Genomic DNA, 23,964 nt, shown 5'->3' on the forward strand with positions numbered 1-23,964 from the left:
ACAAATTTGCATTTTATAAAAAATAATATTCATAGCAATAAATATCATCAGATATAAAACAAACAGCAATCTACAGAGTTTAATTAACATTTATGTAAACACAGCATCTTACTTATTGCACAAAGTCAGTCATGAAAAGATTTATCTCATGTTCAGATGCCAAATGACGCACATCACACTCAGCATCAAAGTAAATTTTTGTGGCAAGTGACGCAATCCAACACCCTCAAACTCAGAACCCCATGGGGCTGTGGGAGCTACATACTGGGAGATGTAGTGGTGGCTAAACCTGGCACAACTGAAGAAACAAATCAACCCTGAAACAAGTAGCAGAGCACCACACAAACCTGTCCTAAACTACAGTAACTCACAACTTTTCAGAACCAAACAAGTCAACGCTGATTTTAACTGATAAAGCAAAATGTGAAGTAGGATGGCACAGAAGCAGATTCACATCTTTAACAGGGTGACCCCAGCAGCACGAACCTGGGGAAAAATTTAATCCACCATTTAAATGAGCATCAGAATTCAAGACACAATCTCCACTGGTTTGTCTGCACTAGAAAATGATGTTAACTTCATAAACTGCATGGACTGCTCCTTCACTTGTGCCTCAAACTGCTTAAAGGTGACATAGATGATATGGAAACATGGGAACAGGAGAGCCTGGGAGAGCCAAAATTGGACAACAGATACCCAATGTTTCCTAGACTGGATTTGAAAAAAAGCTATTTATTAATGATAAGGGAACTTAAGTTTTCTGTTTGGTATTAATTAAAGGTGGTTTGCTGAGGAGGGGAAGGAGATCAATAATCATTTATTTTACACTGTTTATTTGCTATGACTTTCTGTTTGACATAAAGCCATTTGTTTGTGATGTTACTTGTAACTACCCAACCAGCTGCTGGTAGTTTGCAGCATCACATCATTTGGTTCTCAGGTAATTGTGTGCACTTCCTGCATCATACAGAGCTCCACAAGTTCTTAGACCCTTAAGCTGTCACATGTCTGCCTGACTGCTAAAGCAGCGAAACAATGTGCAAAAGCTGGGTACCTCTGCAGCAACCTGTACAAAACCAGTCACACACGGCACACACAAACCACAGACCGCTGTCACACCAGCTCAGAATGTGATCTTTCTAGAGTTATAAAGTAACAAACAACGAGGTCTAATTATCCTCATGAATAGAAGGCCTTCAACGACAAGTCAGATGATGCAGAAGAGGTATTCCATGAAAATCCAGCTGGAGATATATCTCAATAGATAAAGAAGGTATATTACCTCTAATAATCAATTACTGTATAATATTTCATGCAAGGAAAGAATATTATCCATAAAATTTTACTGTAATTTCAAAAGCTACCTAAAGTTCCACTTGAATTCCTTTCTCTTTTGGCAGTTTTCATTTCCTACTCTACACACATTGCAGCTACTAAAAAGATAGCACAGAAATGGACCGAGCTTTACTTTCTGTACTTGCTCTGTACATAAGTTTAAACATAGAATACAACCAGACCTCTACAAGGAAGGTTCTATGTGCTCTTGGGGAATAAGAGGGGCAGGGAAAGGCTTTATGTACTTTTCAAATGTATTACTATGCCAATCATTCAAATCGGGATAGAAGAGCACGTGTAAACCAAGAGCAAAAAAGAGAAAGTTACAATTGCCAGCCGAAGCACGTTTTGTTTGCGGTTATATGCACCACAGCTTAAATGCAAAATCTCAGTACTCAGAGATTTTGAAACTGAAGTCTTGGTAGTTGGAGATGCAGCCACAGGCAGCGCATCCACACTGACTTCCTGTGTTAAAGGAAATTTAAAATCTGTAAACAATTATAGAGAAATGAGCTTATTGTCTCTTAATTAAATAGCCCATTCTTCTAGAACATGGGAGCAATTCATTCTCTGACTGAGGATGTTCCTACCCTTCAGATACATATCACCTTGTTTTCTCTGAGCTAAGACCGAGGGCCAGACAAAAAAGAAGTTAGGAATGAGACTCAATAAAGACCCAAACAACACAACCAAATGACGGAACTGAACCCCTGAGCTACATCAAAGGAGCCTTTCACTTGTTCTAATCAGAGCAAAGTGTTTTAAGAGTTTAAATGTTAACAACCATGAAAGAAAGGCTTTGTTCTCCCAACAGTTTCACAAGTCAGTTCAAGCTCATGTAAGTGGCAGCTTGCTCTTACAGTTTCAGTACCTTAGCAAGACATGTATAAAACTGAAGGAAAAACAGCAGTACCGTAGTGCTCTTCAGGCAAGAAAAAGATTACTATTTCTAGCCAGTTTAAATTAACGCTGAAGCTAAGTAGGAAAAATCTGCTTCAAATACATCGTAGCTGACCAACTGTTGTATGTTCCTGATTTTGTTTTAATCTCTTTTAGCTACATCTACATCTCCATAATTTTTGGTATTTCAATATTTTAAGTACCTGTTGGCACCATTCTGAACATCCATAGCATCTTAGTACAAAGCATTGTGCAATGATTGCTTCAGTGATGGTATCTCGATACACACCAGCACTACCAAGTACAGAATATTAACCTGGCGGCTCCACTCATGTTGTCAGACTTCAAAATGGATTTGTCAGCCAAGCAGAATCACATCTATCAGCTACATTATACTTGAAACCTACGCTAGGAGCAGAACAAGTAACTTGTGCTTAGCTTACACCTCTTCAGGAGTTAAAGGATCTTTTTACCATGAACTGCTAAAATATAGAGCAGTTTGGTACACCTGATAGAAACAGTCAATCACCTTCAGCTATGTCCATTTCAAATCTGGCAAGATGGACAGGATTAAATTAGAAGCAACTTACAAAAGCAAAAAAAAAATTAACCAACGATACTTCCTTGCTAACTCATAACAAGTACAGCCAAACAACATGGTTAATCTGCTTTCCTTCATTAGATACACAACTTTTCTATCCTGCAGCATTTCAGGTTTGAAATACCTGGAAAACAGAAAATGATTTCACAATGTATTTCCAAATGCATGAATGAATGAATGGTGGAAACGAATCCTATGAGATTCAGCCTTGCTGTCTGTACCATTATCTCTACAGAGCACAGTTAGAAACCCAAACTGCAGCAAAGCAACACCATCTCCCTTGCAAACATCTGAGATGCGGAGGAATTCTAAGAGCCTGCAGTGAACTCAGAAAAAGCCAAACTGAGAACATTAAACGACGTCAGCAATGCCTACACATGCTGTTACCAGACCTCCCCAGTACCCTTAAATAAAATACACTTAGCACCGAGAGACCATTCTTTGGTATGATTTATTTAAAGTCTCTGTTCCAGAATAAACTGCAGCAATTAATAATTTCATTTTCTTTTTAAACCAGTACAATTGTACCAGGATGATGTTTAATGTGGATGTTATTACACAAGCGGAAAAAAGCTTCAAATCCACAAAAGTTAATCCTGTGTTTATAGGATAGTGGTAAAACACATTAATACACAAAAGCACTCTGAAGAGAATAACAGCACGTCATCTGCAGACTAGATGAGAAATCATTTCGGTGGAGCTAAAGATTGCTTTCATATAATCTCCTCCAGGATGGTAGAGCTGCTTTACAGCATTTGGTTTTCAATGTAATTCATACAATGCCCTCATTTGCATTACACAATGACTCTGAAACTGTCAGTCTTCTGCAGTCAAGTTCTTTCACAAGCTACAACAAATGCTCTAAGTTCAATATTCAGAAGGCACTGAAAATGACGTTTCAAACATGAAGACTGAAAAATACTGCCAGCATGATCCTTTGATTAATCAACTTTGGTAGCAATATATACTGCTCAACAGTTTAAAGGATGGGGAGAGAACCTTTGAAGTACCATGGGAGCAGTAGGACTTTAGCATTAACAACAAAAACCATGCCCTCATACTAAAAATAAAAATTACAAACACCCAACTCTAACTTAAAATGCCAGCTCCTACAACCACTGCACCTGCAGTGAATATCTGCTTTCTAGTACAAAAATTAAGCTTCCCAAAGAAGGGGCTCAGCTGTCTCTACATCCATCTTTCATTGGTTCATATCCTAGCATTACAAGACCAGGACTCCTCTTACCTGTTCTTTATTATTACTGTTCAATAGACCAGGTTTCTTTTTCTTTTTTATGGGACTTGTAGATGCGTCTTGGGGTGAGTGGCCATTAGAGGAATGTGGAGGGCTGGGAAACTTCCTTTTTTGTGCTGTGCGTTCAGCAGAGCCAGGATCTACGTCAGATACAAACAGACCTGTTAGAGAGTACATACACATCAGTGAAAAATGTTCAGTCAGTGATGCAGTTTATCAGACACACTCCCTCAATGAACAGAATTTATCAACTAACCATTATGCAATCACATAAAAACTGGACGCACAAACAATGCTCCCGTCAAATGAAATTTCAATATATGTTAATTTAGGTTACATAAAACATTTGTTTCTTTTCCCCTGGAATTTTGGTCACTCATCTAAAAGCATAAACATGGTAAATGATGAGGTCAGACTTTCTTCCTATTTCTCATATATAAATGAACATACTGAAATTTTAAAAAACAGAAAGAAGACAAGTCTCTCACTCATCTCTTAACATTTGACAGCTAAATAGAATAAAAAGAGAAAGTGACATATCTTTATGTCTTATGACTTATTGCCTCTTACAGGGACAGGTCTCACATTCACCAAGCAAACAAGAGCAGTTTATTAAGTCACAGCATCCATCCAGACCCAAAGTTATCACTCCAGGCAATAAAGGTGGCAGAAGGAAACGTCCCCATGTCTCAACTGCTTTAAATCATCATTTGATATCTTAGTGTAAGCTCATCAAGCAGCTTAAACCAACAGCAGCAAACTTAAGTAGTCTGGTGAGTGCTATGAGCTGCAAACAGTCTCAAAAAGAGTCAGAGAAGAAACTGAGAGCCAGTCGTACCAATCTACTGCTGATCCACAAGTCTGTTTCACTCTCACAATGATGCTACATTTTGTTAACATGCTTTATAAAAATTAAACAACAAACACTGACAAGCTCATCAGAAATATCCCAAGGAAAAAAAAAAAGAGCATTCCTAATGGATATGGAAAGCTCAATTACACACTAATGATATAAAACAAGAAGTACCATCAGCTGCAATAGGCAATCACTGATCAGCAAGTGATCCTGACAAAATACAAATAAAAATTCAACAAATTCTATTTAATGTGAGTTTCTTTTTTTTTTTTTTCCCCTCTTAAGTTTTTACCATGTTTAACAAAACAAAACATTAGACAGAATCCTGGGGGACAAAAGTCATCACTGTCAAAGAGAAACAACTGAAACCTTTGCAAAGTCCCTCCCATGCTGTCAATTCCCTACTCACTTGTGCTAGCACAAACTTTTTTTGTAGCAGCACACAGAACTGCTGAGGAACAAAATCTGTCAAAAAAAGAGAAAAAACAAAGAAAAAAACCCACTTTTTTTGCTGAGTAGCTTCTTTCTGTAGCCCCACTTGTTGCACAGCCAGACAAGTGCTTCACCTTCAGCATATTGTTAATGCCACCTGGAAGGGTGTTTGCCTTTTTCACAGCTCCCCAGCAGAAGACAAACTCAATCAAACTGCTGGGGAATAATCCCTTCCTGAATCTGCCATCTTTCCTTCCAGGTCTCACTGAGTGATGGGCTGAGTTGTACTGGGTTGCCAAGCCACCAGAACCCACTGGAAAGACCTCACCTGAAATCTCCAATGAAACTTAACATATTAAAATAATACTTTACATGCATAATACATCATATCTCCTTTCCCTAACTGAAAGATGATATTAACCTCATCAGCTTTAGGAATACACTTATCCTTGTGTGAGAGAGATGCACAAAAGTGTTCACAGACTAAAGACTAGATAATACTTGTGCCAGCTTAGCCATTCTATTTCAGGCACTTATCGCTGTCAGTCATCTGTTGACTGTGGCACATGTCCTGGACATGCTCCAACTTCCAGCCAATCGTATTAAAAAGTTGGGCTGAAAACAGGTACTTCAGATGCTCATTCAGAAGTGACTCATGTCACTGGTGAGCAACAATGCTCCCCAGAGGAGCTGGCAGATGGCTTGAGGAGGTAACATCACAGGCATCTGATTTTAATCCACTGACACATGTCTATAAATGCTCTCAGTTAGCAGGACAGGTCAACAGTCCAAGCTCCTTCTAGTTTCCAGTCTTAGGCAGTATATCTTTCCACTGCCTGTACTAATCCTGAGTGCATTCAGGCATCTTTACAGAGGTACCTAAGTTTGATCACACATTACTCTGTCTATACAGCACAAAAAATGCAGGCAGAGATTGATTCAAATCTCCAGCAAAAACACAATTGACTTCCCTCCTACTGTACAGACAGGTAACGTCATGTGTGCTGCTGAATTAAGGTGCTTCAATCAGGAAACTGAGGTTTTATGTACTGAATACAAATGTAGGATTTTTAAGAGTTTATGAGAGTTTATGGTAGACTGTCATATGCAATTCCTTCCTATAACAAAGGTGCAGGTATCACAAATAATATGGGCTGCTGACACTTTCTCATTAGACATTCTTAGAAGAAAGCCAAGAAAACAAAATTTGGTTTAAAACTCTACTCAAAATAATGCCCCATGTAATTGATGTTAGACTGAATCACATTCAAAGGTGTTACATAGCACAAGTCTTAGAAGGTCAATAACACAATGAAGAACTGAATTAGACTTCCAGATGATTTCTGTATTTTGTGCAAATGTTGAGGTCAAGCAGTCAATAAAGTGAAATAAAACTGTCTGCAATGATGATTTGCACAAATAAAGGTAAGGTTAACAACCGAGGCACATTTCCCTAAACACTACAGGTATAATAATACAGGTACAGTTGTGCTGACAGACAAGTGGGAGTTTCTCTCAATGTAGCTAATGATGCACAGAAGGCAGCAGAACTCCTTTGGTTGGCATACGCTTCATCTGTCCCATGAGAGCTGAGCCAACAGAGCTATCACAGAAGAAAAACTGCAGCAGTGTCAGCTAAACCAAATCCCACAATTTAACCAAAGCAATCAAAGATAACACAAAAAAACAAGTTCTGAATTCTAACTTTTCATTTATGCGAAATAGAGCTTACTTAGCACAGGAACTGTTTGCACTCAGAGCGAGCAGCAAAAACTGCATCATGCACCTCCTTTCCCATCTTGCTATCCCCGCACAGCTCAGACAGCTTGCACAACATCTTTGTTTCTCTTCTATAACCTGCATTTCTTAACAAGGCCTTTCCACACATTCCTGAAAGAACGCATAACTAAACTACTCTCACTGGGAAGTGCTCACTGTACCTTAACCCTTGTTTTTCCAATGCAGAGATCTGTAGAATTGTCTCTCCCTACTGCAAACAATGTCCTTAAAGTACTTGCAAGGAACTATTAGCTCGAGTTTCCTCAGCATAACAACAGTCTTCAGCATTTATTTCCAGCGTATATAAACAGGCACAGCTGAAACCAGGAGAGTAACAGAAGAGCACAGCATTCTGCCCTTTGGCTTCTATTTCTTCCTGCCAGGCACAAAACTGCCACAAGAGGAGCACATCAGTTTGCTTTTAGTAATTTGGTCTATTTGGGGATTACAAATAAGACATCAGTGACACTGAATGTGGTACATGAGCACTGGAATGCAAACATACAATTGATTGTAAAGTTTAAGTTATTGGTCTGCTTCCACCAAGTGAAGCTTTCTTACTTTTAAATGGTGTTTTATCCTGAGCTGCCTCATGCAGGCCAGAAAGAGTTAAACTGTTGCACACTAAATGAGAATTGAACTGAGTTTCAGTCATAAATCCAAACCACAGTGGGAAGAGGTACTGATTCAATACTGATTAAACCAAACTAATCGTGATCCCACAAAAATATGTTTGGTTAACTGACTTTGAAAACTACTTACATTAAACTAGAGTAAGTTTCTTCTGCAGCTCAAGCCTGAGAATGTCAGGGATTTTCACATCCATGAGTGAAAACTCAGACATCTCATGTAAAAACTGACCTGAATTTCCACAAGTATGAAGTCTTTCATATATATATATATTTTATTATCCTGAACAGTTGCTAACAGATTTATGATTGTTCAAATCCACTATCTATTATACTATATCAAGTTCAATTATCTACAAAACACTTAACAAAATGACGGATACTCTTTTCAAACTTCTATGCAAACTCTGAGGCATTCTAATCTTACGCCAGGGTTTTGAAATATGATGCAGTTGCAATCAACCACTAAAGCCCTGTTTACATTCCTGAAGCTTCAACTGGCACAATTAACTCAGTTCAGTTGCTTAATGTAATAAATAACAGAGGTTAGCCATGGTTGTGTAAATCCTCATAAACTCCTACATTACAACTGCAAGTACAAAAAGAGACTGTTATATGTTTCTTCAGTTTAGGACTTTGGAAGACAAGAAGGCAAGAAATACACGGCAACCTCTGGTAATGTAAGGGAGGTAAGCAGCTTATGAGCTACAGCCTGGCTGCAGGGGGACTTGCTGCCTCAAGGCATTACTGAAGACCCTCAGAACTAGAGAAAAAAGCCTCAGGCTGTACTACTTTTCACTGCAGTAGTCTCAAATTACAATTCACATTGAGGCAAGATTTTCATACTTGGTGTCACTGTGCCAAAAGTTGAAACATGTTATGTACCATTATGAAACTATTACAAAAGACAGAAGTTCTCTAGAAATTTGGTTTTACTAGTCATTTTGTATTTCTGCTTAAAATATCTGATTAACACCTTTATCACTGAGAGATGCCCTTAAAACACAAGCCTTAAATACAAATCTGCCACATTACAACAGTTGTCCAAGTAGGAATTCAGAATGCAGCTAAGATCATCTAATGACAAGCTGTCACTGACAGGCACATCTGATCCTAGCAACGACATTCAACTCTCTAAGTAATCTGGTTCAGGGAGATAAGCAGGTAGAAAATTACTTCCACATCCAGATCCTTAACTGACTTAAAATCAAACTGGCTAAGTGCCAGCACAGATGCAAGGGAAACGTAAGGAACACATGAGTGACGATGGGAAGGAGGAAGTTCAAGAGCTCCTTTTTACAGTCAGTACACAAGCAAAGAAGAGTACTAGCTGAAATATGTGAAAACTTTATAGAAGCCCATGTGCCACCACAGCTAACATCTGCTGGGAGGTCTGTACATAAGCAGGCAAAAAACTAACCTGAGAATGAAAAAAAAGCCCAATAAAGAGCCTACAGTTGTCTAGAGAGAACAAGTACACAGAAAGACAGAACTGCATCAGACAACAATTAAGCTGGTTGCATTGCTCTGGGAACACAACCTGGAAACACTCAGGAAATCCTCCAAGAACGTCTTGAAAGCTCCATCTTGAAATATTTAATACATAAAGTTAAAAAGTAGTCCATAGGGCTGGAACAGAAATACAACAAGATGTTTCTGTCAGAAATGTTAATGTATGATACGCAGAGGACAAAATATTACAATAATCTATTCCATGGCCTTTCTCCTTTGCTAAATAGCAATCTGCTTCTGCATTTCTGCTGGTTTCTGTTGTGTTTTTTGTTTAAGACTTCTTTTATTCTCTTGAAACAATCATTTTCCATTTCTCAGATGTCTCACACCTGCTTGTTCTGATCAAGACAGCAGTGTATTTTAAAAGCCCATCTTTACTGAAGCTGCTCGTCCACAGCTTATAAGCAGATCTAAATTAGAACAGTAGAACTATACAGTAAATCTGCTCTCATTCCCCTTCCAACTCCACCAGAAGTCCTCCTCTACACCTTCCTGCACAGAGGCACTTGTGTGTAAACATCAAATCAATCAGTTCATGATTAGAGCAAAAAAATACAGTATAAAACTTGACTCTGCTCACTATGCAATAGCATAAGCACCAGTACTAGCCTAAGGAAAGGGATAGAAAAATGCAGCTGGAATGTCAGAGTGCACAGCTCTGACTACTGCTATAGACTCACCTTTATGTACCACATTCTAAAGCATAAGAAATCTCGGCTATGGTTTTAACTCCAGTTTTCTGAGAGCCTAGGCCTATCTAAAGGCTGCCTGCCAAGCTCTACACTTCCTGCACCCAACTGGTATATTCCTGTCCTCTCACACACCAGTTCTGGCAGCCTACCAAGCTATTGCAGCATACTAAGCTAGTAAAAAACTAAACATGTTTTATGGTTCAGTTAGTTTCCTGCCAGCTTAACTATTGAAGCAAGTGGGTAAAACTGCAGCACTGAGCAGTCTGCCAAGCTTAGCCTGCCTTGAAATCACCACTATACTTAAACCAATTCAAAAGGCTACGTTGACACCCACTGGTTTCAGATTAAACAATACATGTTTCAGCTTGGCTTAAGCTGAACTAAAATTCATTTATAACAAGTTAAATTGAACTGTTTATTCTAAAGAATATTTATGATGAGGCCTGCATTGAGCTAGCTGGCATTAAAGCAATTTAATTAAGTTTAGTACAACTATCCCTACACATGGCCTCACATTAGCTATAAAAACACACTGCAGCAGAGCAAGTTAAGCTACAAACTTGCAGCATAACAGCCTCTTCAGGACAACAGTGAAGTTATACAACACCTGGGATTCAACTCCTTCTTCTCAGAGCATAATAATAAATAAAGCAGGGCTCTCTGCTTCCCTTAAGGGCTTGTCCATCCAAGATCAATTTCCTCATATATATCATCTCTAAAACAAGCAAAATAAAACTCTGAACAAGATTACAGAAACACTGTTACCCTATCGCATCACCATTAAACCTTGCTGCAATTTTTCTACCCTATGCCCTGTATAAAAGCAGTTTTTAAATCCTGCTTTCTGACTTTTCCTTTGCAGAAATGCTGCACTAAACTAAGAGGATCTTGTTTCAGTCCATACAACAGAAGCCAAGAAAGATTCACTTCAGCAGGCTTATAACATAACCAGCTCTTGCACAAAGCAGATGACATTTATGATCCACTCCCTATTTTCTTAGCAAACTTACAAATTCAACTATTATATAGTTCTACCACCAATTCATAAATTAAGTTGGAAATACAATAAGGCAAGATGGCTTACAGATAAATCTTAAGATTTCTTTGCATCCCACATCACTTCTTCACTGACAAAATTAAAGCTAAAGGGGGCCAGGGGTGGACAATGGCTATTTTTCCCTTTAGAATGGTGTTGACAAAGCTGGGAGTAGGGAGAACCAGGACATATCCTCTTTCAGCAGTCATTAAAGCAATAAAAACTTTCTGCTAGCTTTGTCAACTGAAATACAGGAGTAAACATCAAAGATGGTCCAAGGATAGAGGCTGAAGCGCAAGACAATGAGCAGAGGAAGGAAAGTATGGGGCAAAGGGAGACAAAAGGAGTAAGCAAATATCTTCTGAGCTGTCAGACAGATGACAGAGATGATACCTCATCTAATCCTACCAGAGAACTAAAAGAAATGCAACATAAATTGCAGCTTGGTTTACCTGAAAGCCAAGTCTGCTGCAAGAACAAAAGGAGTGTGGACAAGCAGCTGGCATTCAACTACACTGAACTGTTGCAAGCAATCACATGCAAGTGTTTCAATGCAGGGCACTTTTGTTTCTCCAGTCCAAATGACAGCAGTATTATTTAAACCAATGGAGATGTTTACATCTTTGAGTTTCTTTACACTGAGAGATGGCTGCATTTGCCTGCAGTTACTCATTCATAAATGAGTTACAGTTATGCATTTTTAAAACATACACTGTTCAGCAGATGAATTTTGTGGAAACAGAAGTGTCAGTGTTCTTTATTCTCAGGAAAATTAGGATCAGTCACTGTATGAAATACTACCTTAATATTACTAGTGTCTCCTGTACTGCAAAACTTCAAGGGAAGCCATGGCAAGTAAGATGATACAGAAGTCTGATGTTCTTTCCAGGGACCTAAACTTACTTACATGTGAATCAGAAGTAATAATGTAGTGTGGGGGGTGGGTATGACATACAATGAAAACTAAGCAAAAATCAAAACGCATTCCAAGATCCAACAGTTGCTGTAAACAAAAAAATACAGTGAGTCCCCCCTTTAAGTGCAGTTTCACATTAGATGGCACAGTTTTCACTGTCCTGGTTTACAAATATCTCAGTTATGGAACCCATGAAATATTCCTTCTCACTCACCTTTGGATCGAGTGGAGATATCCATCCCCTCCACCACCTCCTGCTCTGCCTTTATTTCCTCTTCAGCCAAACTGCGGGAATCAAAAAAGTGAATTAGAACAGTTTTAGATGGTCTTATTCTCATATCTAATTTCAAATACAGAAATTCAACATGACGCTGCCAAACAGAATTACATTAATATTTCTGACAAAATTGCAAGTGTGCTGTTTGCCAGAGCAAATGGACCAAAACATGGAGAGAAACAATCCTGGTACACATGCATGCTGCACATTACCCATTACAAAGGTAACATTTCCACACTAATGACCATCTAGGAACAAGTACTGAAGATGATGCCACTGTCTATACAGACTGTACATGACAGACAAACAGGAATTCTGTTCCTTGAAGCTGCTAACCTAAGGCCTCTGTATGCTGTGTGAACAGACTCCTGCTGATGTTTAAATGCTTGTGGCCTGCATCAGTGAACAGATCAGCTGAAGTAACTAATTTAGCAACACAAAAAAGTTTGCAAAATTGCAGTCTTAAAAACCCTAGAAATTATTTACTAGTTTTTAAGTGAGCCTCTATAAGATAAACCTGTTTATAAACTATTGGCAATAGAACTTCATGATATCTATAACACATAATTCATCATATCTATAATACAGAGTAAACAGTACCAAGATGCTACTATCATTCAACCACACATACTTATACAGACACTTCTAATTAACTGCAGGTAGGATTAAACAATTAATTAGATGACACACTACATATGCAAATATGCATATAGCAAATATTCTACTTTCTTACTTTGACATCATGCGGGAAAATAGCTCAATAGATTTTGCTAGTTAAAGCCATCTAAGGAAGCAAAGTGGAAGAGACAAAAAAAGAGAGTCGGAGTTACACACCAGTTTAGGAGATCTGACTCCTATAGATGAATGAAAAAGTAAAATATGACATTGACTGAAGCAAGCTCAAATTCAACATCATTGACAAATGCAGTTATGGTGCCTGAAGCAGGTATCACAGCTGTCCACTAACACAACCAAAGCACAACAGCCAAGCACAGTGTAAAGCTTTTCCTCTGCAGTAATAACTTACTGTCTAGCACGTTAGTGTAAGCTCCTGCAGATACCAGTTTACACAGATATGGGAAACTGTGAACTACTGCTGGTACAGAGCATTCCACTCAGCCATCCTAGCTAAAGGACATCTATTTCTGCCATAGAGGCCAGAAGGACAAGCTAGAGACCTTTGTTTTAGCCACTATGGCTAAATCTGCCTAAGGCAGCTAAACAGAGCTCTGAAACTACATGGAGAACTTGGGTTATATTTATAGCATAAAAGCTCTTCAGGCTAACAAACAGTTATATTAGCAGGAGTTTTGTTACTAGTCAAAGTTGAAACAGTTTCCTAAAAAAAGCAAAACGTACCAGGACTTTTTAGTCTGGCATTTGTCAAAACCACTTTTAATCAACTACCAGAGAGTTGGGCTGGAATTCCTTCCACACTCATAAACAGTATAATTGTGTCAGCAAAAATTTTAAATACAAATGAACAGAGCTCAGTGTATGGAAGACCCGAACCTGAGAAGATCCATCAATTCCAGAAAACATTACGGTATATTTGTAGTTCATATATAGCAATAATTCACAAGTTCTATTAACTACGCTGTTAATTCCAGCAGCACAGAAAGGGAGCCATGTGACCAGAATTACAGTAAATGTATAGCACAGTTGACCACAGCACAATGCTCCTCAGATTTACTTTGCATGGCCAGATTAAATGCATAGCATAGTTTACCATAATACAATGCTCACCAATTTACTATGCATGGGCAGATCAATTATAATGTGCATTTGTTACACCCTTTCCCAGAGGGCCTCCAGCAAAGAGGAGCTGGCAGTGTGTTGCAGACACCGAAACATTTCATGCACCACTTGCCTCTGCCCATTCTCTTTCCTAAGCAATGGGAAGGGATGGGCTTACAGGATGAGTTCATTGTTCTCTTCCCATGTTGCACTCTATTTTCTTCCCCTCCCCCTTTATAAACTCTTATTTTCATATCACCAAACTGGAACAAAGAAACACTTTTTAAAAAATCAGCTCGTAAATATATAATAATACACACTAACTCCGTGAAAAGTGAAGTCAGTAGGCAGCATGCATTACCTGTTCATAAAATATAGAGCCAGTTTCAGTAAATCAGACATACAAGTCTTACAACGACTTAGCCTAAAGTCTTAAAGACCATCTTACACTGGTGGCTACTAAAAGGGAAGGTCTCAACAACACCTGACTTGTGAATACAGAAAGCACATTAACTTTAACTGAATCAGTTCTACAATCTAACTCACTGCACAGGTGTGTGTACAGGAAGGAGGAAATGAGAGCGAATGGCATGTGTGGAAGGAGTGGGAAGTGACAAACCCTTTTAGCTGTAGCTCACATTTATGTTACGTTAAAACTGCCCAGATATTCCAGACTCATCTGAACATATAAAGTGTGTTTTGTTCATACCACACAACCTCAGCATACACAACACAACAAGCACAACGCAATAATTGCTACAAGTCAGTATGAAAAAGCCCAGAGTTGTGCATGAATAGTCTGAGAAATGAGCACGGCAGATCAGCACAGTCCCTGCATCCGTGACCCAAGCAGCTTGGGAAGCTGCTGCTGACTGAAGGCTCCCTCCTCCTGCAGGCCCAAAACCAACACTGCAGTATCACATGATTAACTTCACACCATGACAGGCTGTTACAGGTCAGGACTCCTAAGATCTCTTCAGCTTGAAATCTGTCTCTTCCCATGAGAATATTTTAAGGAATTCAGCCAGATCAACTTTTAAAGCACCTTTTCAATTGATCTAGAGACAGGAGAACATTCTCCACAAGCAGCCCCAAGATGAACCGAGAGACCTGACTTAATACATCTCTGGTTAATCCTATAAAAGATGGGGTCTGAAGTTTCTCCAAAGGTTTGGAATGTGAAAGTACAGTCAGAAATGCACTCACCACTTGACACAGAAGTTACACCTTTGTTTCAGCAGTGGAGGTGAATATATCCTACCCATACACCTGCACCCACCGTCCTTCAAACAAACTAAAATAGAATTCAGCATATATGTACGCCGCTCCAAAAGTAATGCCTCCAACTTATTCCCATGGGAGCTACAACAGCTACAAAGAGCACAATAACACCATTAGTTAGAGCAAACTCTCAGCTACAGAACACTATTTTTTTCAAGTCATCACCACTAGCTAGTCATTTTCACCAGCCACCAAGAGCCTGCATGCTGCACACATAACAACCTGCATGTTCATCCAGAACATGGCTTCTCTTCCACTTTGTTGTCACCGCTGCTGAAATGCTCCACCCACCACCTCACTGTGCTCACAGCCACTGTTTGGTCTCCATGAATGATCAGCAGACACTGATGAATATCAATGGGTGCCACTTTTTCTGCATAGGGGAATCCAATTCCAGACCCCCGTTTCATGCACACTTCCATGCCAGAAGTCATTCCGACAGACTGCCCCTCTGCTGCCATCTGTCACACAGCAACAAAACACAATGGAATATTGGTGGGAATGTTCAACCTCTACTGCCATATCACCAATGTTGGCCTCAAACATCATAAAATAGGAGGCATTACTTTCAGGAAATTACTGAGACTTACTGAAGTGTTAGAGAGGAAAATTTAAATAAATGTGCTACACGCAGCTACAAAAGATACCTAATAAACTGAGCACATTCCATTGCTTTACTTGATGCCATTTTTATGACTTGCCCAACATGACAATGAATGGGGGTAGTGATGGCTGAAACAGTAACCTTTAAAATGCAAGTTTGTAAATACATGCTAAGAATACACAGTAAGCTTACGGTAACTTTTCTGAAGCTGACAGATCTCTTCACCTTTGCACCTGCCATCGACATCAGAACTATGCTGATAATGCTGTAAGCAGTACTTTCAAACACCAAAACTTCATCAGACAAGAGTTCAAATGCAGTAACTCATAAAATAGGTCTTTTATTACCCATAATAAAGATAAAACGAAAATTAAAAGCAGCATCAAAATAAGTATAAAAAAACATTTATTTCTACATAAACAAGAACCGTGGGATCAAGCAGACCACCCTACAGTTACCTTTTGAAGAGATTTTATTTTAGCAGGGCTTAGAGCTGTTCTTTCAGACAGCATGTGTTGCTATCACGTACGTGTATTAGGGATGTGACACCCTTACCTTGCAGATCAGAAATGCTACTTGTATGTATGCAATTAAGTAACTAGGTGAATACAAGAAATACCTTGTATTCTTCTGGAAGCTACTCTTGCTTCTTATTGAAATGAGTGAACACGGAATGAACACAGAGTAGCATATTTTAAGAACACAATTGAAATTTAAGCTTTGCCAGTTTCACTGTCAATTGACCAGAACAGCAATTAATCATTTAAAGCTTCCCCACTTGTATTGACAGAACTTACTTTAAAAAAGCCTCCTAAAATGTTAAACTAATTTGTTTCATGCAAATTATGTTAACATATCTGAGAGGGAGGAAGGGGTGGAGGTTATTCCTTCGGGGATAGCTGAGGACAGAAAGAAAAAAAAAAAAAAAAGGTTGCAAATACACAGGATTTAGTGATAATTCAGTAAACACACAAAAGAACTCAGCTGCACAATCTTTAAATATTCCATATTAACCTGAAGAGGTTTTGTGTTTGGTTTTTTTCCCAAATCTAAATAAAACCCAGCTTTTCAAATTTCAGACAAGCAAATAAAATACTGACTTTTCTGTTTAGGAAAACTATTCCTTTAGCAGGATATTTATTTGGAAAATAGAAGTACAGATACAAAAATTCTTCAAGCTGCTCTAATCTATATAAACTACCGAGAGCAATTAAAAGTTGCAGATGAACTACTGCACCTTGACATTTAACCAAGAAAAACTGACAGATATGGAAAACCACTCAGAACAGCCAATGCCCACAAACACAGTCGGGATCTACATTAGGGAATAAGCACATTAATTCAAGAATTATATACTTATGGAATTCATTTTCCCTTTTAATTAATAGAAAACCACCACCAACAACAAAAAAGATCACACTAATTTAAGACTGTAAGCACTAAAACTGAATTTCATCCTTAAGGTAATTCCTGTCTCTCCCATATCACATCTGTGAGCAGCATACCTAAATAATGACTTCAAAAAACTGCATTCAATAAAAATTTGAGAAAAAATATTTGCATGCCATTGCTGAATAAATAGCAGCTTTGTATAAGCACTCACCTATAACAGTCTCTTACTCATCGGTAGCTATGCTATTTATGCAGGATTCTTAAAATGGCGTCTGACAGCACTGCACTGCCTCATTCCTGTACTGTAGTTAAAATGGTAGCAGTTTATTCAATAAACAGTAATAACAGTATCTCTTGTTTAAACAGCAGCGCTATATTTGAAGCAGGCATCTAAAGATCAGAAATGGTGAAGTATGACAGAAGGACACCTGACATCCAAATGTTTAACTAAAAAGGCACAAGACGGGGTTCTGTGAAGTCACAGGTTACTAAGGAAATCACTCCATTTTAGATTCGCTCTCCAATTTGAGCCTCTCATATTTTATGTATCCTCCTGCAGAATCTCCTGCAAAATGCTACATTTCTAGTGTGCAATTAAAATACACAAAATGTGTTCTCAGCTATCTACACGCAGCAGTTTAAGCTAGTTACCTCTGCGACTGTGCCAAGCCAAAACATCGATATTTCATAACATTTACAATCTTCTCAAAACCTTACTGTTGTTTGGTGTATATCCAAAACTGCGCCACAAAACAGAAAATCAGGAGTGGGAGGGAGACCCTCGGTGTCCTGCAGTCCTCAGAAGACCACAAGCACTATAGCTGAGCTGAGGCCCAGGCATGGCAACAAGAACAGCTACAGATTTCAGAAGCTACAGGCATAATTCAAGAACAATCCTATATTTGAAAATAAATATTTATACTGGCTATATTAAGAATGCTAACATGCTACAACATAATTTTCAGCTCTCAGTACAAATCACAGATGCCACAGAGCCCAAAGGGTTAACCTGAAAATGACAAATAAGCATCAAATAAACAAAATTCAGTTTCTGTGCAGCCATTTCTAAGTTAGACATTAACCCATGAATACAAGACATCTGTTGAAAAATACATCAGAAAATACTTTCTAAACACAATTTCAAAGGTCAAACTAGATGGCCTACTACAATGGCTTTCAGTTTGTGGTTTGCAGACCCCTTGCAGTCAAATTCACTATAAAGGGATCCATAAATTCATGGGAAAATGTTATGTTTAACTTCCACAATATTTAGGTGATTCAAGTCAATCTCCTGAATTCCAGACAAAGAAGAGAAACTTCTACTAAGATTTATAACCCTTAAACCAGTAGCGCTGAACTGGCACCATTACTATGGAAAATTGATTACCACCCATCAGTTTTCAGCTATTGGATGCACACAAGCAATACACTTGGAAACAAAGCAAAAAGAAAAATAAAAGAAAGAGCAACAATAAAGCAGAAGTGATATCACAAAATGGAAGACGGGTCAGGAAGTACAGCCAATTGAAGTTCGTGAACACTGATAATCAGGAGCTACATTTCTAATTCAGTTGGCCTGTTTGTGATTTTTGAGCTTGAAGTCTCCTTCAGTACATGCTCCCTTAATATAATTGTAGGCTTTCCCCTACATTTCAAAACTTTTGCCTGAAGAGAGAGGGGAAAACATCACATTCAGAGTGGTTTATATTCTGCTCTTTTTTTCATTCTCACTATGTTAAGCAGTGTCATTTGTTTAAAGAAATCATTCATTTTTCCCTAGCGCTATTTAGCTTCCAACCAAAACAGTTTGCCTGTGAAGAATGAAAGAAGCATGGAGCTTTTAAAAAGCTACTGTTTTCATCATAGTTTATAGTCCAGATCACTCCTTTGTTTTTCTTCCACTGCATTCTTTGTCCAGCTAATTATAAAAGTAACAGGATGTTGGCACAAAACAATAATGGCTAATCGTGTTCGTACTGGGTAATTCAAAGTACTCGTTAGTAGCCTAAAAATTTAAAGTGAGATTATAAGATTAACTGCTAGTTACATTAGAACAGTGAGCGTTTAGTGCAAGCTGAATAAAACTCAGATTAATTGCTTCATGTACGTTCTAATTGTGATACTAACAAGATCCAGTCCTGTAAAATCTTGGGTGGAAAGAATACGTGCTTTCCCCCCACACAGCCTGTGACGACCACTTTAACAAAACCCCATATTCCATCTGTCCTGAACAGCAGAGAAACTGCAGAGTGCTTCTTATTATGCAATCTATGAAAGTGAGTGATAACATCATACCTTGACAAAGCACCAAAAATACATGAAATTCTTCAGCTTGGCTGAAATTGCTTTACTTAGATGGAACAAAGATGGTAGAAATTTCCAGAAGGCCTTTCTCAGCCTTGCCACTGCAATTGTCAATCTTTAACCTACCCTCTGCTTCTATTGGCTCGAGCACTCCATGGAGCAGCGTGATTGGGCTGATCTGTAAAACAACACTGCTGTCTCTACCTTGCCTCAGACATCTTGCTGCAATGCAGACATTTATTTTTTTGTGAACTATATAAGAATTATATTCGAGTGATTAAAAATAGGGAACTTCAGCAGACTCACGACGCTATGTTTCATTCCACGCACAAGGGCAGCTTATACAAATATGCCTCACTGTCAGCAATGTGTCTGGAGGTGCAGATTTGAAACAGATTCTAGTTTAACAAAACCTGTGGGAGCCATTTTAATACAAGCTTTTTGATTGCAGATCACTTACTCCTGCTTCCTCATATTAAACAAATATTATGTTGTGCAATTCCTGAGACTGAAAGTAAACTGCTAACGTGTATAACCTACTGTTAGGAAAATTACGTCCCAACATAATTTCTGTTTTTAGCAATCAGAACAAAAAAAAACCAGAGTAACATCTTAGCTGCGTTAGCACCTTTGCGTATGCTGAAAAATACATTCAAGTTGCACACAAAACTGCTATAACATGAAAGTCAGTGATACAACACAGCAGTGTTTAACACTGCAAACTGAGCTACACACACTTACATTGTAATTTTTTTTTTTGGGGGGGGGGGGGGGGGGAAGGGGGGGTGAAGGAAGGGTAGGCAGGGGGGTTAAGCAAAGCTTGGTACTTGGAATAAGATACATAGAGAAACAAGTAACCACAAGAAAATGGCTATGTTACAGAATGCTATCTTGGCAACAGTCTACAGAATTTAACATGCAAGTGTACCCAGGCACTGCCATTTTTAAAGCTGCCTGAGCTCAAAGCTTCCTAAAATCAAAGTGTGTGAACTGCTAAAAGGAGGATGAAAATGATACTGAAGCTCAAAAGAGCATCTTTCCACAGCTTTTGTAATGATATTGGTGATCACTGAAAAACAGCTTGTTAAGCAAGCAGGCAAAGGTTACAATCGAAATCTTAATAAAGAGCACAAAATGCTCTTAATCAGTCACAATTTGAGCAAGTTTATGTGATATTATACTTTGTATACTTTCAAAAACATATGCTCATTAAGTATTATTTACTTTACTTTGTACGGTCTCTTCACAGCTGAGTACTCGCACTCTCATCACACCTCACAAACCTAACAACCAAACTGCGCTTTACCCTTATGAGTGTGGCAATTAAGGATCTACGAACAAACAGCACGAATATTTTTCACTGCTCTGAGGAAAACAAGAAGTTTCAAACTTTAGAAGCAAATTATCTAAAAAAAAACAAAGAAAAAAAAGCAGTGCATTCAAATTGGAACAGTTTACACGTATCAGCCCCTTAAAATGGACGCTAAACAAACCGGATTTTTTACATGGCTAACCTCTAAAATCACTTCATCTACTGCACTAACTGACCCAGTAAAAACAAAATGTTTGGAAAACTATTTAAAATGTTTAGAGTAGCATGCTGCTTACTTACCAACTGTTCAAGCACCCATCTCATTTTTCCAGTTAAGAAGATACAACAGGCTGGCAGATTTGGGAATTGATCAAAAAGGAATTTCTTGAAATAATTACGTAGCATTAAACCAAAAGTTAAAAAAAAAAAAAGAAAGAAAAAAAAAAAAAGACAAAAAACAAGAACGAACAACATGTACTACTGTCATGAACCACAGATGATTTTATATCCTCTGGACTCCACAACACAGAACTGTGGCTGATACAGTGTAAAACAAAAAGGCACAGATAAAAGGTACATTAGTTTACTCAAAATATGTAAAAGAAGAAAGCTAACAGTTAAAAAACATTTTCCATAAAGAATCAGATTTGCAAACTGATGTACTGCTGCATTTTATTGAGCAGCAACCCATTTCCAAAATCTGCAGCATAAAAACTCCCTTTTAAAGGAACAAAATATTAACCATACAGTGTCCCTCGGAAAGAGAAACACATTGTATTAATTATCCCTGCAAGAAAAAGAGTTCAATAATCATTTTAAGCTAAGATAAGCTGCATAAAAAACATGATGCAACAGCACACCACCACCTAGGCCCAATATCTACAATCAGCCATTAGCAGTTTTTGCTGATGTCTAGGTTTTTTTAAATCCCATATTTTTTCAGAGATAACTTATCTTAGCTATTCCATTCACTGTTTAGAAAGGTAAACTTGCCTGTTCTTCTGTCTGCCATTATCCCTGCTTGACTCCCTGTAGGGCAGTTAAATGCATCTGCTCCCTAGCTTCCATTTTCTCTTCAGCAGGCATGTGACACAACAGACAATAGTGCTGGCAAACTGCTCAGAGACAGAAAGCTTCTTTGGAATACCAGGATCTTGTTAAATTCTAAAAACACCATCCTCCTGTGAAGAAGTAGGTATGCCAAGGTTTTGCCAGTCTGCAAAATAAAGCTGTGGCTAATGGCTACTAACCATGTGACCCAAGAAAGCAAATTTAAACAGTTTCAACTTAATAAAGTGCTGTGGTGTGAGTTTTGCACAACAAATCACAGAGAATCACACTCTCAACCCACAACTCATAGGTCTTAGAGAAAAAAAAATGTAAAAAGTAAGGCTTACCTCTGTGGATGCATTGTTAACACAGTGTTATGTCAATACTTATAAAACATGGAGGACAGGCTCTCAGTACTCAGACAGAAAGGGCTTGGCACTTCAGCTTGATGATCTGTCTTCCTAATAAAAGCTAATCCAGGATTGGCTACTTTGGTAAATCTGAATGTAAAGCTTCAGGGGATTGGCTGAAACACTTCCTGAGCGATTATCTTTGTGCAGCTCTGGCAAGCAGGAGCCATCCTGTGCACAGAGAAGACAGGCTAAGCTAGGCCCGTTTCGGCAAAAAAACTCGAAAAGAACTCCCAAAAGCCGACTTCCCGTGTGAAATACGTAGATTTCCAAGCAGAGGAGAGCGAGCACAAACCGCCTGACTGAGCAAACGTGTCTCAGTGTGTCCCTGCTGAAGGCATTTGGCTATTTTAAACCTGAAGTAGGACAGTTCACCCAGGTCACAAAAACGATTCTTTACAAACAAAAAGCTAACTTCATCTTTCTGGTGTTTTCCACCGTGTTTCACACAGTGAAAGCAAGGCTACAGAAAGGGAACAACATAAACAAAGTGCACATGCACAGGAGGACGGATAGAAAAAAAACACACCTGGAAATTCAGACGGAATCCTCCAATTCCAAAATGTAAATACACCAACACCGGCCACAGCAACCATACACTGACAGTAGGACTTATTTGTTTGGTTTTTTTAAGACAACATGAGCCAAAACCTATATAGGAAAAAGCCTGATGGCTGATTTCTGCAGCAAGTAATCCACGACTGAAATTACTTCATCAAAGAGGGCTGCTGGCACTCAGTGCACTTCTTCCCTAACTATAAAAACGCTGCAGACAACGACCCAAAGGACGGGGATGGCAGCGATGTACACCCACAGCCGGGCCCCCCCCTGCCCCCACCCCGCGGCCTGCAGGGCTGCCCTGCCGCTGGCTGCTGTGCTACCGGCCGCAGCCGCCGCTTCCTGGCCGTTAACCCTGTCGCACTTGGTGCTTTTTAAGGCGCGAGGCAGGCCCTGAAAAGCGGCAGAAGCTCCACGTGGCAAATGATCGGTCCGCTTTCACACAAATGAGTTAACGCAGCCTGCTGGATTTGGGTTTTTTTTTGCTGGGCTTTTTGTTTTGAGCGAAACAAAATGGGAAATGAACATGTAAATGGCCCACGTAGCCAATGTCCAAACATTGTATCCAAAACTGCTTTAAGTCCTTTCCCTAAAATTCTGCACTTTGACTCTCTTTCCCAGTACAGCAAAAGTGGGAGGATTTATCACTTTGCCGGCGAGGAAGGAAGTGTCAAATGCAGATTAGGATTTCAAAGGTCATCCCTTTAGAAACGCTGCAGCAAGGCTTCGTGTTTTTGTTCAGGATTGCCTGCCTGCACCGGGCAGCCAGGCTTTAACATTCTGTTGCCATCGACAAATTACAAAGGAAATCATAGATGAGAAGGTGATTCTGAAGCATATTATGTATTGTCAGAGGGTTACTTCTGCAGAAACAAAAACTAAGGGGGTAGCAGAGGAACAAATTCAGTATCAAAACAGTAATGATCAAATCCTGAGCTAAAACAGCCAAAGCAAAATAAAGGTTCTTCCAACACAAGATTCAGGATTGTCCAAAACTACAGAAAACCCTCTGCCATCAATCAAGTCTATCTGCAAACAGAACATGTGCTTCATTAACTGAACCCCAGTGCTAATTACCCCAGAAACAATCACCATG

The 23,964-nt window shown here is 38.9% G+C and overlaps 1 protein-coding gene across 19 annotated transcripts in view; it reads right to left on the minus strand.

Annotated features, from left to right (window-relative positions):
* Positions 1–23,964, minus strand: part of ZMYND8 (zinc finger MYND-type containing 8) — a 56,928-nt gene that overhangs the window by 23,933 nt on the left and 9,031 nt on the right. For 2 of the 19 annotated variants that reach the window (XR_001559113.1, XM_015881565.2), the window contains exons 1-4: positions 22,840–23,116; positions 22,248–22,481; positions 12,158–12,228; positions 4,083–4,252 (exon numbers count right to left, since the gene is read on the minus strand). Coding sequence is in view for 18 of the 19 variants with exons in the window: in XM_015881565.2 (XP_015737051.1) it covers positions 4,083–4,252; positions 12,158–12,228; positions 22,248–22,261 (255 nt within the window). In the remaining variant the exon portion in view is untranslated. Of the gene's footprint in view, positions 1–4,082; positions 4,253–12,157; positions 12,229–17,445; positions 17,850–21,150; positions 21,201–21,843; positions 22,040–22,247; positions 22,505–22,839; positions 23,119–23,964 lie in introns of those variants that run through there. The other 17 variants (XM_015881550.2, XM_015881548.1, XM_015881566.1 and 14 more) reach the window with 15 other exon arrangements.

The sequence above is a fragment of the Coturnix japonica genome, chromosome 20 (genome assembly GCF_001577835.2).
Source record: "Coturnix japonica isolate 7356 chromosome 20, Coturnix japonica 2.1, whole genome shotgun sequence".
Lineage (NCBI taxonomy): Eukaryota > Metazoa > Chordata > Aves > Galliformes > Phasianidae > Coturnix > Coturnix japonica.